This window comes from Hylaeus volcanicus, chromosome 6 (genome assembly GCF_026283585.1).
Source record: "Hylaeus volcanicus isolate JK05 chromosome 6, UHH_iyHylVolc1.0_haploid, whole genome shotgun sequence".
NCBI lineage: Eukaryota > Metazoa > Arthropoda > Insecta > Hymenoptera > Colletidae > Hylaeus > Hylaeus volcanicus.
The window spans coordinates 14,456,663-14,469,066 of NC_071981.1; the positions used below are offsets into that span (position 1 = coordinate 14,456,663).

The 12,404-nt window shown below is 33.4% G+C and overlaps 2 protein-coding genes across 3 annotated transcripts; one reads left to right on the forward strand and one right to left on the reverse strand.

The window, feature by feature from the left end:
- Positions 1-3,011: 3,011 nt before the first annotated feature.
- On the forward strand, positions 3,012-7,898 carry LOC128878254 (acid phosphatase type 7). The gene is made up of 7 exons (XM_054126307.1): positions 3,012-3,610; positions 3,760-3,954; positions 4,191-4,518; positions 4,591-4,773; positions 4,879-5,098; positions 5,193-5,387; positions 6,069-7,898. Exons 1-7 carry the CDS (start codon positions 3,508-3,510, stop codon positions 6,168-6,170), a joined length of 1,326 nt encoding a protein of 441 aa, XP_053982282.1. The 5' UTR covers positions 3,012-3,507; the 3' UTR covers positions 6,171-7,898.
- Positions 7,284-12,404, reverse strand: LOC128878253 (RAC serine/threonine-protein kinase). 2 transcript variants are annotated; one of them, XM_054126305.1, is made up of 7 exons: positions 12,120-12,404; positions 10,377-10,644; positions 10,072-10,303; positions 9,733-9,930; positions 9,381-9,651; positions 8,753-8,989; positions 7,284-8,620 (listed from the first exon to the last, which is right to left on the reverse strand). In XM_054126305.1, the coding sequence occupies exons 1-7, from the start codon at positions 12,199-12,201 to the stop codon at positions 8,280-8,282; spliced, it is 1,629 nt and encodes a 542-aa protein (XP_053982280.1). In that variant the 5' UTR covers positions 12,202-12,404; the 3' UTR covers positions 7,284-8,279. The 2 variants fall into 2 exon arrangements, with proteins under 2 accessions (XP_053982280.1, XP_053982281.1); XM_054126306.1 differs by lacking the exon at positions 12,120-12,404 and adding an exon at positions 11,708-12,015.

The following is a 12,404-nucleotide window of genomic DNA, read 5'->3' on the forward strand; positions in this document are numbered from 1 at the left end:
CAGTATATTTTTTAATTCTAAAAAGTACTGCGATCGTAAGTAATGGTAACCGACACGCTACCGCGTCTCTAGATTTTATATAAAGGACAACGTACACATATATGTCAATATCCCTCAGGAGGTTACAATAATAAGAGGACAAAATAGTGATACATTTATCTGGGTTTTTTTTTGTAGTTGAATGTAGTCGAGTACTTTACAAAAATAATAATAAATTGTTTTTCCCTTACTTATTGAACGTACATAAAATTTTGAATTATGGAATCAAATATTTCAATTTTATTCATATTACGTTAGAAATAAGTGTGATTATTTAAAATGATTATTATTTATTTATCCGCTAAACGCGTCGATATCCGTTATAATACATACGTATACAGGCTGTACAACATATGTAAATATGAACAAAAATTTGAAAAGAAGAAAATTGAATCGTAATAAAGATAATGGTAGTAAATGCGAAGCTAATAAAGTTATGAAGGATAGTTGTAACACAGGGTAAAACGACAAAGAAGTAAAAAGATCGAACTTTTAATAAATGAATGTAATTAACAAAATGGGCGATTGAAACGACTCGATTGGAATGTTTTCTCCCGAGTAAACAAAGGAAACGGTCCCGTTTCGAGAAATGCAGGGAATAGGACCATGCTAGTGGTTGATCATCCCCCACAGAGCTGGCGCTAGAGGTACCAGCGCCCTGGTGTAATGTCTAATTTAAACTTTTATGCTATCAATCTTTGGTCTTATTGGAAAAACATATAAAAATATACCAAGTGAGGTACGTAAAGTTTGACGAGAAAGTATACTTTCAAAACTATTAAATTCAAAAGATGTTATTACACAAATAACCAAAATTATAGATTATCTATTTTGGTATTACAAACGCGGATTATTATTACGAATTTGTCAATCGTCAATTTTTTAGTATTACATTCGGTGTTGTAAGCTTCTTCTGTCTAATTTTCTGTCGTTTTACCGTTTATGTTAAACCAGTCACATTTATTTCCAACGATAGGGTACAATTTAACTGTAACAATTTTATTGCCCATGTATTTATTGCACAAATGCAATTAGTAAGCTGCAAGTATCCACCTATCCCTCCCCTTAGTCATTCAAAAATTGAAAATGTGTTCTTTACTATTTACCAATGATAACAAATTTTAAAGAATGTTAATTAGTAAAAGCTTAATTATTTTTATCCGTGAATGCAAACATGAAAAATGTTGTTTTGCACCCCCTCCCCCCCCCCCGGACCCCTATTTGAAATTTTTTATGGTGTCACTGAATCGATTAATTGTCAATGAATAAATGAACAACTGGTATTCTATTAAAAGTTTTTCTTGAATGTTCCTTTTGTTTGCCACGATTAACAATGATAACGGAAACTATTAGCGAGAATGGGTGTGAACTTATGCGTGTTAACCGACGGCGGCAACAACCCTGACATCGCTCGACGTACATGTAATCTTCTGCTTTCGCCACTTGGCGGTGCCAGCATCGTTATCGCGCCAAACAACCCTTCACCATCGTACTTTTAATCCATCAGAACTGGGCAAAATTTTGATTAAAATAATAGATAAACGGATAACAGCAACGTGGAGCGATTTGTTATAATTGAAGTTAAGTTAAAAACGACACTTTTTGTTGAATCTCGTTTCCTCCTAGACATTATCTTCTAAAAGATTTCGTTTGAATCTTCCTTGAGTAAGAAAATTCTTAATATTGTTTAATAATAATTATAGTTACTTTCTTTACATCCGTTTAATTGTTACTTTAGATTACTTTGAATTCACTATGCATCCTTATTAGACTACTCTAGCCACAATCAAACATAGCTACAGCCCCTGAGGATAATTTGAATAGATATTTGCACTGTTGTTAATGTTTGATTGATTTATTGAGAAGAATACGTATTTTTAAGAAAAGGATACATATGGATATTTAGATCCTGTGGATCTACCTCCTTCTTGAATGGCATCGAGCTGGTAATAGGTCTAGCACCGCCCCTGAATGTGTGTAGTTAATCGGTGGTCGGTTTTATCGATCTAACTTTACAATAGTGTATTATAAATAAAAAAAAGTATGTTTTTTAAACCCTTTTTCACCTTCACTATTCCTTAGAAAATTTATGCTTATACCAATTTACGTATAATGATATTATCAATAATCATGGGTATTTAATTACATTCTAAAATCCTTAATCGCGTCAGAGTTATTAATTATTTTATTTCAAATGATAAATAAAATTGACAAAAAACAAGCAATGCAATTTTATAATCGCATCATTTTAAATCGTTTATTCAGATTTTGCAAATAACAGCAAACGATTTTGTTTATTTCGATAATTATTTAAATAAAAATTCATTTGAATAATGGCTAATCGTAAAAGGAAATCCGAATGATAAGTGACTTTGATTAGTGCGTACAAGAAGAAAGAGCATCGCGACCTTAAAATGGGGTAGACGGGACAAGAATGAAAATGCATTCTGATGCATTCGAGTGGCGTCTAACGAACGCGTGTGTACGTTACGGGCGCATTCCGTGTGTAAATACGTGTCCGCGCACGTGCGCCAGAAAACCAGAGCGAGGAATCGTTCCGAGAAAGAGGGAGAAAGAACTGTCAGAGCGCGTGATCAATATAGAGTATGGGGGATGCTAGGCTCTGCAATTGCCTGTTCGTTTCTTCTCGCTCTATTCCCTTTCAGCTTTCATCTTACACGACTAATATCGGCAGGCTTAACTTAGAAATGCCTTTGATCAATACACCGGAAGGTACGGAGAAAATCGATCACATCTACGATTCGTCGATCGACGTAAAGTTCTGCTAGACATGTTCTACTTCAATGGTGGGTTGGGTTACCTTGGATCATGAAAAAAAAATGCACAAAACATTCTTTAATTTATTCTTTAAATTCTCCAAGTTATTCAATTAACTTCTGTCCTTGTAACAAACTGCAATTCACTGCAATCAATTATGGTTGCACCAGGTTGCACTCGAGATGGCGCTGATACGTATTACAAGGTGTAAAACATTTTCGTGCGTTTTCGCTAAGATTTATTTCATTGCTGAATTGAGTTTTACTTTTGCTTGAAATGGTATTGAGATAAACAAGTTTATGAAAAGATTGGGAGTGTACATATGTATACATATTTCGTGGACGATAACTTCAACTGCATATATAAACAATGCGATAAATAATATGATGTTTATACAGCTGATAGGAGTTTCCTTGATAATAGCTGGCTCATTGTTCGACATATGATCCTAACCGATACCGTAATCTATGTACATATGCTATTGCGTTCAAACGCTGTTATTGCCTTTGTTCGTTGGCCACGCGCAGCAATGTATCGCAGTTTTCTGTAGCGTGATGTCCGAGTTCTCAAAATCTAAAAATCGTTTAAAAGTTATTTTATCTTAGAAGTCGTCAATCAAATTAAGTGGATGTCATCGTGACTAGCAATTATTAACTATACTAAAGTTGCTAGAAATCCAAGAAGATAAAAATGGTTTCACTCGCCCTTGGTTTCATCGTTTTATCTTCAATTTCAGGCACTCTGTGCGATGTCCTTTATTATCAACCTGAGGCTGTGCATCTCGCCTATGGAGGTAAAAATCATTTTTAGGAACGTTTGCCAAAAATTATTTATTGTTAGAACTTTGATTACGTATCAGTTTGTTGTTAATTGTGCGTTATTTAAAATTCGTCCAATTAATGGAATGGAAATAGAAAAACTAAAATATCCTATAATCTTTAGATAATGTTCATGATATTGTTGTAACATGGAGCACTAAAAACGATACAAAGCAGTCTATTGTAGAGTATGGTATAGGAGGACTAATTCTTACCGCCAAAGGGCATTCCACTTTGTTTGTTGATGGTGGTGATGAAAAGCGAAAGCAATATATTCATAGAGTATGGCTGAAGAATCTAACACCAAATAGGAAATATGGTAAATTTAACAATTCCTTGCTTTCATGTAATCTTATATATCATTTAGTCAAACTAAGCATTTTATTTTGACCATTGTTGAACATTTTTAACTCATCTAAGTCATTTGATATACAATTGAAACTATCATGTACAAAATAAAATGCTTCATTTAACTGGTGGATATATCATTTTTTCCAATACAAGCATTAACAACATTTTTAATCAAAATTGTATCATTGTATATTTTCTCAACAGTTTATCATTGTGGTAGCAAATATGGGTGGTCAAACATGTTTTATATGAAAACTGCTCCCATAGAGTCAGCAAATTGGTCACCACAAATTGTTGTATTTGGTGATATGGGTAATGAAAATGCTCAAAGTTTATCAAGATTACAGGAAGAGACACAGCGTGGATTATACGACGCAGCAATTCATGTTGGAGATTTTGCATATGATATGACTACTGACAATGCACGTGTTGGTGACGAATTCATGAAACAAATAGAAGGAGTTGCTGCTTATTTACCTTATATGACAGTACCTGGTAACCACGAAGAAAGATATAATTTTAGTAATTACAGGTCAGAATTGCTTTAAATATGAGTTTGACAATTATTTAGTCAATAATTTCTTCATTCCTGTACACTCTTTAGGTCTCGTTTTACAATGCCTGGTGATAGTGAAGGTTTATGGTATAGCTTTAATGTAGGACCTATTCACTTCATAGGTATAGAGACAGAAGCTTATTATTTCATGAATTATGGTATAAAACAACTTGTTAAACAATATGAGTGGTTGGATAAAGATTTAACTGAAGCAAACAGTCCTAATAATAGGTGACTTTGCATTTTCTCTTAATAAGATATAATAGAAACTAATACAATATTTAAAAATTAATCATTGTAAAATAGCTAAATAAGCATTATTTAAAATTGATACAGGGAGCAAAGACCATGGATAGTAATATTCGGTCACAGACCAATGTACTGTAGTAATGCAAACGCAGATGATTGTACCAATCATCAAAGTCTCATTAGAGTTGGATTGCCATTTTTAAATTGGTTTGGACTCGAAGATCTCTTTTTTAAGCATAAAGTAGATTTATTATTGTGGGCTCATGAGCACAGTTACGAACGATTGTGGCCCATGTACAATTTTAAGGTAATTCTATTATTCTATTGTTTTACAAATTCGAAATCTTGAACATTTTTAATAAATTTAATGAATACTAAGGAAACGATGGAAATAATTGTAGGTACAAAATGGATCTTACGAAGAACCGTATACGAATTATAAGGCACCCGTGCATATAGTAACTGGATCGGCCGGATGTAAAGAAGGAAGAGAAAAGTTCATCCCGCATAGGCCAGACTGGTCTGCGTATCGTAGCTCAGATTATGGTTACACAAGGATGAAGGCGTTCAATAGGACTCATCTTTACCTTGAACAGGTATTTGTTAGAACAATAATAATATTTTGTATTATAAGAACGACGAATGTTTACTACTTTATTATACAACGTTTCGGCTATAGTAGATAATCTTTCGACGCTTAACGGACGTGTGCTAGAGCATAATAAATTTTCATAAAAGACGAAATATAAATTAATTAATTTTATATTATTGTTAGTTGACTAACGTTTTCAGTTTACATTTCGGATCTACTACTTTGAAAGTAAACTCTAAATTATTACTATTTTTTATATTATCTTATTGGTAATTAAAGTTTAGTGTTACATAACGATTTATTGCTACTCGGTATAACGAAGATGATAATAACAAATGAACATGAAGAAATACTTCATTTAGGGTTGATCATAATCTACAATGTAAACGTATTTATTAAGATTCGTTTAGTTTTAATCGATAAGGGCTGACTACTATAGTCGAAATGTCGCACAATAAAGTTACAAACTTTAGTACTTATAATTAGTGATAGTCGCTCGAGTCTTAGTCTTGCAAAAAACTTTTGAAATTTTCAAATAATACAAAATATTATTTTCATTTTATATTCCTATCAATGACTAGGAACAATGAAAATAAACTTCGTTTTGTACAAGGTATTGGTTAGTTTGGATAAATAGGCACAAGGAATGTTCGCTATTATTCAGTTTACAATGTTCTGGTAACAGGTATCCGATGACAAGGAAGGTGCCGTTTTGGATCGAGTTTGGCTTGTAAAGGACGATACTTTCCCGGCGTACAGTATAGACCAGCTTACAAATAAAATATAGAGCACAATTTATGATAAAGCGATTGAAACAATATATAGGATTATTCCTTTAGTTATCATTTTGTTTCGATTGACAATGGTAGCATGTAAGTAGCAAAGTTGTATATAAACTTTAAACAAGAATATTAAGAATTTAAATATATATAGCCCCTAATTTTGTACAATGTTTAGTATATGTACCAAGATTTTGATCAAAACTATCTACAAGTTCTTTGCAATCTTCTAATATTTACATCATCTCTGCTTGAATTTGTTCTCTAGTTTGTTCAGCTAGCTCTGCTCTCGTATGCATAACTACATCTTCAATGTTTTTACTGACACCTTCCTTGAATCTTTCACCATTTGCTTGTTTTCTTACTACGCTCAGATCCAGTTAAATCTACTGAATGGAACTTTGCTGTTGTTGCTGTATTGCGATTATTCTTTTTCTGTTGATGTATACATAATGTGAAAATTCCATGGCTATGACTACTCTGGGCGTTCATTGCTGTAATAGCAGTTGCACAACCTACAGATCCCTGCATTACACATCGTTTCTTTTGCATTTTGAACTTCTTTTTCTACAACTCCAGCAACTTTTATACTTTTGATAACTACGTTGGCTACATTGTTTGTCAGTTAAAAGATCATATAATTATTCTTGAAACAGTTTCATAAACGAAACTGTAACTCTGATACTCCAATTTTCCTTTGACGAAATTATATTAAGTTCGGAAATCTTCATTTGCATTGTTACTATTTCGAATCTTACTTAGCATACACGCTAACGATGCTCTATCTTGCATTCAATTTTCAAGGATATATTTAGCATCAACTGTGCTTTCTAATATGTGTAATTCTTGAACCAACTAATTTCGAATTTTCTTTGATTTATTGTTTATTTTTTTTGTCGTCATTGCTGCTTTGTTTTGCATATCCACGGCTTCCATCAATCTTTTGTCGATTTCAAAAGCTTCTTCTATTTTTTCTATTAAAAACTGTTTCCTGTAAACTTCAAACAATCAACTTGTATTCTAATTTTAAAAATTCTTCCTATTCCCCCTCTCGCAGTGAAACGAATAAACTACAAAAAATTTGCTAATTACAAATGAGATGGAAATCAATAATGCATACATACAATATAATCCTTTAATTGTTAAAATATAAATATATGTATATATAATCATTGTAGCATATAATATTAATAATATAATATTAGGGTAGCATTTCATATTTCCATCTGATTCTCACAGTAAATCATTATTTGTCGATGATACATGGTGAATAGCGCGAACCATATCAAGGAAAACTATTTCCTATTTCGGTAGCACTAGTACATTAAAAAAAAAGCTTTCTCTCGATTCTAAAACTCTGTATCTCAGATTTACATGGTAGTGCAATTAAAGCTGTTAAAGTTTCTATGCTTCTACATTAAAAATGGATAATCAATCCACTTGCCCGTTGGCTGGCTCCTTGCCAAGTATAAATTTGCTATTTTGGCTTCTGCTCTAACAGTCGACTAATGAATTTAAGAAAAATAACCAGGAACTGTCCTTTTATAAATTATTATAATCAAGTTAACAATGAAGCTAGAAAGTGTCGTATTGTTACTTTCGTTGAACAAAGGACTGTAGCTATGATTATCAAATATCGTTCCTCCGCGTAGAAGAAACGTGCTACTCTTTACAACGTAACACAGCGTAGGGGATGAACTTAAGTTAACTTTTGTTTTACTATTGTTTTTTTTTTTTTTTTAAGACAAAAATGTATCCCCGTTATATACGTCGCAAACCTACTCAGCAGGTATAAATAGTATTAGCTCAATCGGATCTTATGGTACACAAATTTTTCATGTACAATTTCAATGAATATGTGTAAAATACACACACGCGTACACACAAATCTGATCTGCCATTGGAGATATGTGTTTAAAAACCTTCCGAAGATGCACGAAAAAGCATCGTAAACTAGCGAAAAATGTGATATTCCGATTGATCTGCTTAAAAAAAAAGATTCTTCCAAATCGGCAGACAATCCACGAATACTCGTCACAATCGAATGTCTTTGTTTAACCTTTCCATGCATTTAGCCACACATCTCAATATATAAAGAAAGGAAATCCTTGATACTGTCAGTGATTAATGGAAACGATAGAAGAGGTTGCTGCCGAGTGACTTTCCTGATACGAGAACTGGGGGAAATGTTCTTGCTCTTCGGCTATCGAATTCAGACCAGCCCCACTGCCCAAGAAACCTTGATCGGGCGGCGTTAGTTCGACACTTTCACCTGTAAATTCGCTATCAAAATATCGAGTGTCAGTATCGGATGTAACTTGAGGTTTGAACGGAGGCGGAATCTTTTTCTGTACAAGATCGGACCAATCAATGGACGAGAAAAATGCATGATCCATAATCTCTTTTGCATCATTGGGTCCACCTCCCAATCGCTTATTAGGATCTTTTATAAGTAGTCCTGTAAAAGAAACATAAACATTTGAACAGTATAATACACTATTTAATTATAATTATTTGCACTTCTACCCCACCAGGGCAAGTTTCAGTTATCTTTACATCTATTTCTTTAGAATTACTATATTTCACTTACCACCGAGCATATCTTTCGCCTCATTACTGATCGTTCTGGGAAATTTGACTTCTTCCATTACAATAAGCGTGAAAAGCTTCTCATGGTCCTTGTTGTAAAAAGGTAATCGGCCACAGATCATTTCGTACATAACAACGCCGACTCCCCACCAGTCTACAGCTCGTCCGTAATCATTATCTTCGAGCACTTCTGGTGCTAGATACTCAGGAGTGCCACAGAATGTTTTTGTCGTTCTTCCTGTATGTTCAAAGTGTTATCAATATTTTCCGATGCTTCACAGTGATGAGTTAACTTAATCAGTCACTAGTTTTCAAGAATTTTTTTAAGGTTGTGAAAAATAAACAATTTTAACAAAAAGTTGAAAATTGCATATTGTTAATATCATATTAATTTTTTATTTTAATTTTGTATTTGATTTAACTGTTTCAAATGACTGTATTATTAATAATAATTAGAAAACGCTTCGAAAAATTGTATTTTTTTAGTAAGAGAATAGATAAATAATTATGTAAAATTTTAATATTGTATATTTTGCAGATCTTTGTAAATAAATTCTCGAAAAATGACTTGCACAATCGACTTTAAAAACGGAAATATCGTCTTAATTTGTGTTTAATTCGATACTTACCATACGTTATGTCTTCTTTGCACAGTCCAAAGTCAGCAATTTTAATATGTCCATCTTTGTCTAAGAGAAGATTTTCTAATTTGAGATCACGATAAATGATACCCTGCGAATGAAGGTATCCTAACGCTGAAATGATTTCAGCCCCATAAAATCGTGTACGATCTTCGCCGAATATACGGGAACGTCGTAAATGAAAGAATAACTCGCCACCATTCACGTATTCCATTACAAAACATAGTCTGTCAGCTGTTTGAAAACTGTACTTTAAAGACTGCAAATAAAAAAATGTTAAACTATAATCAAATCTGTTCCTTTTCGGGAATAGAGCAATATATATATGTAGAGTACATACAATTAGGAACGGATGATTAGTAGTACGCAATACTCTACTTTCGGTAAGTGTGTGCGCAACTTCGTCTTTACGAATAATTACTTCTTTTCGTAAAATCTTTATAGCGTATAAGTGTCCTGTTGCTTTTTCTCTACAAAGAATTACCTTTCCAAACGTCCCCTTGCCCAAAACTTTTAAAAATTCAAAATTTTCAAGGGTCTGCAATGGAAATATTACATTCAAAGAATCAATGTGAAAATAATGTTTGAATTAGTGTTAAGCATTAATCGTTATTCTCATTAAATGTATCGTGTAATAAACAAAAACGTGTTCAACTTTAACAATAATCGTATTACTCACTACTTTCTTTTTCCCTGTACTTTTACTACTTGAAGTTCCTTGAACACTAAATTTCGCGGAAAGTTCATCTATACTGCCACCATCGCCATCCGAAGACACTACACCGACAGATCCGCTCGAATCTGACCTACCACATCCCGAAGATTCCATTTCAACATCTTCAGAGGAGGATGAATGTTGCATTTGTGACTGATGTTGCTGCTGCTCTCTCTCTAGCCTACCAGCTACATAACTATCAGCAAGAATAATATTTTAAAAATCTTCAGGTTTTGCATGGTACATATACAATGACAAAGAAATCCAACCTAATTGCTTCTACCCAATCCTGTCTTTCTTGTTCTGTGTCTACGTGAAAGGTCCTTTCAATTACAGATGCCCATTGTAAACCTCTAATCATAAAGGTATGAGGCTTAGGTTTATCTATACGCATAATCTGACATCCTCGAACCGTAAAATTATTTAAAGGCTGTGCGGCTGCTGCCATTTGTTGATCAGGTTTTGCTTTGAAGCCCACCAGTGTACCATCGTCCCGCAAAACAAAATACCTCGACCTCCAATTTCTTATGTGTTCTCCTGTACATAGAAAAAAGAACATTTGCATAATCCCATCAGTTCAATCTAGAAACAGTCGATAACATCTAATGCAACTGTAACAAAAAATGTGCCAGCATAGAATAGTATTCTAGAAGAATATTAGGTCATAAGTAATCATAGATTACTTCTTCTGTCTTATTCCAGTATATTCAAATTGCTGCACAATATAGTACAGTCAAAAAATGCAAAAACATAATTAAAATATAAATATATTAAATCAAAAACTAATCAATTATTTAACCCTTAAAAGACAAGCATTAGAATGCTTACATTGAAAAATAGACCTATTTAGTATGGTAATATTAGTCTGATACTCTAGCTCTCTTCCCACTAATATCCACAGTTTTTGTATTTCTTGGCTATGTGTATCTCAGAGGCACAGTCTCAAAACTTGATCTTCCATGAAAACCTCTCATCAAATGTAAACAAGTATAAGAGAGTATATGTACAACTATTCCATAGCACATCAAAATAAATTTCTACAATTAAAATAAGACTGTATCACAGATGGGTTTACCTAGATGATCATTTAGCTTAAGTCTATCATTTAAAGAAGTCTAAATTTTATGGAATAGAATTCTTTCAATATATTAAGAACTTCCAGAATGTATAGTTGATGATCCAAATAAAATCTTATTAAATCAGTTGAGAGAAACCACTAGTGGGCTACGCTCACTACTTGCTGTTAGTTCTGGAATGCCCAAAGCCTTCAAATTATAATGCTCAAAAAGAATCTCCCAAAACATTATATGATTAGAAACAAGAAAATTATAAATGAGCCAAATGTCTAATCCTTCAAAGGTTAAGCAAGAAAGTGAACTCCTCCAAAAGTATGGAATACCATAATATATTATATTACTAATTAATAAACATGGTATGTTTAGTTTTGTGTTGATCATAAAAGTGACCTAATATTTTCTAAAATTTCCACAAAAGATACCTCATCATACATTATTATTAAGGTTCAAACTTTTATCTATTTCTTTCAATACATGTACATAGTTCAAATACTGAACTACTTGAGTACTATCCAGATACTCACCAATTCGAGTACACGAATACTCAACCACTCGAATACTATTTAAGTATTTTCAGGATACTCCACTATTCAAACACTATTTAAATACATTTCGAGTAATCAACTATTCGAATACCTTCCGAAAATTCGACCATTCGAACGCTATTTGATACATTTCGGGTACTATTTAAATATTCAACTATTCGAACGCTATTCGGATAGTTTACTCACGATTCAGATATCGGGACATTCATAGTATTTGAATAGTGCGATGTCAATGTATTCTTGACATTTTGCTGAACGAGGAACTACTCGAGGATTGAAGTGTGCGCGAGAAAACGAGGAAAGATTGGATCGCGAGGTCGTGTCGCCGATCTACTCGAAGCGAAGCGAAATAGTAAACATAAATATTATGAAACTGGTCAGGGAAGTGTACCGCGTTTTTGAAGCCAGCCTTCTTTAACGACACGCTGACTAGCCGTGCTGGACGCTGCGACATTCATCGCTGCGTCCCCCATAACTCCTTCTTCGATGAACACTCGTATTCACACTCCTGATGCTCCGTGTTTCCGTTCAGGCACAATATTCCAGGAAAATTTACGAAATACAACAACGAGGATGGCACAAGTATACAAACTTGAGCAATCATAGATACACGTTTGGCAGGTAAACTCAACTATACTCACATCGACGGACGCACTAATGCGCACTAGCTCGCCTG

What these genes read in the sequence shown, in the direction of transcription:
- LOC128878254 (XM_054126307.1), top strand. Translation starts at nt 3,508, where the DNA reads ATGGTTTCACTCGCCCTTGGTTTCATCGTTTTATCTTCAATTTCAGGC. An exon ending in GGCCCATGTACAATTTTAAG is followed by an intron (nt 5,099 to 5,192) that starts GTAATTCTATTA and finishes AAATAATTGTAG; the next exon opens with GTACAAAATGGATCTTACGA. An exon ending in CTCATCTTTACCTTGAACAG is followed by an intron (nt 5,388 to 6,068) that starts GTATTTGTTAGA and finishes TTCTGGTAACAG; the next exon opens with GTATCCGATGACAAGGAAGG.
- LOC128878253 (XM_054126305.1), bottom strand. Translation starts at nt 12,201, where the DNA reads ATGGGGGACGCAGCGATGAATGTCGCAGCGTCCAGCACGGCTAGTCAG. An exon ending in AGGCTGGCTTCAAAAACGCG is followed by an intron (nt 10,645 to 12,119) that starts GTACACTTCCCT and finishes TTCTATGTACAG; the next exon opens with GAGAACACATAAGAAATTGG. An exon ending in GGCGAAAGATATGCTCGGTG is followed by an intron (nt 8,621 to 8,752) that starts GTAAGTGAAATA and finishes TTTCTTTTACAG; the next exon opens with GACTACTTATAAAAGATCCT.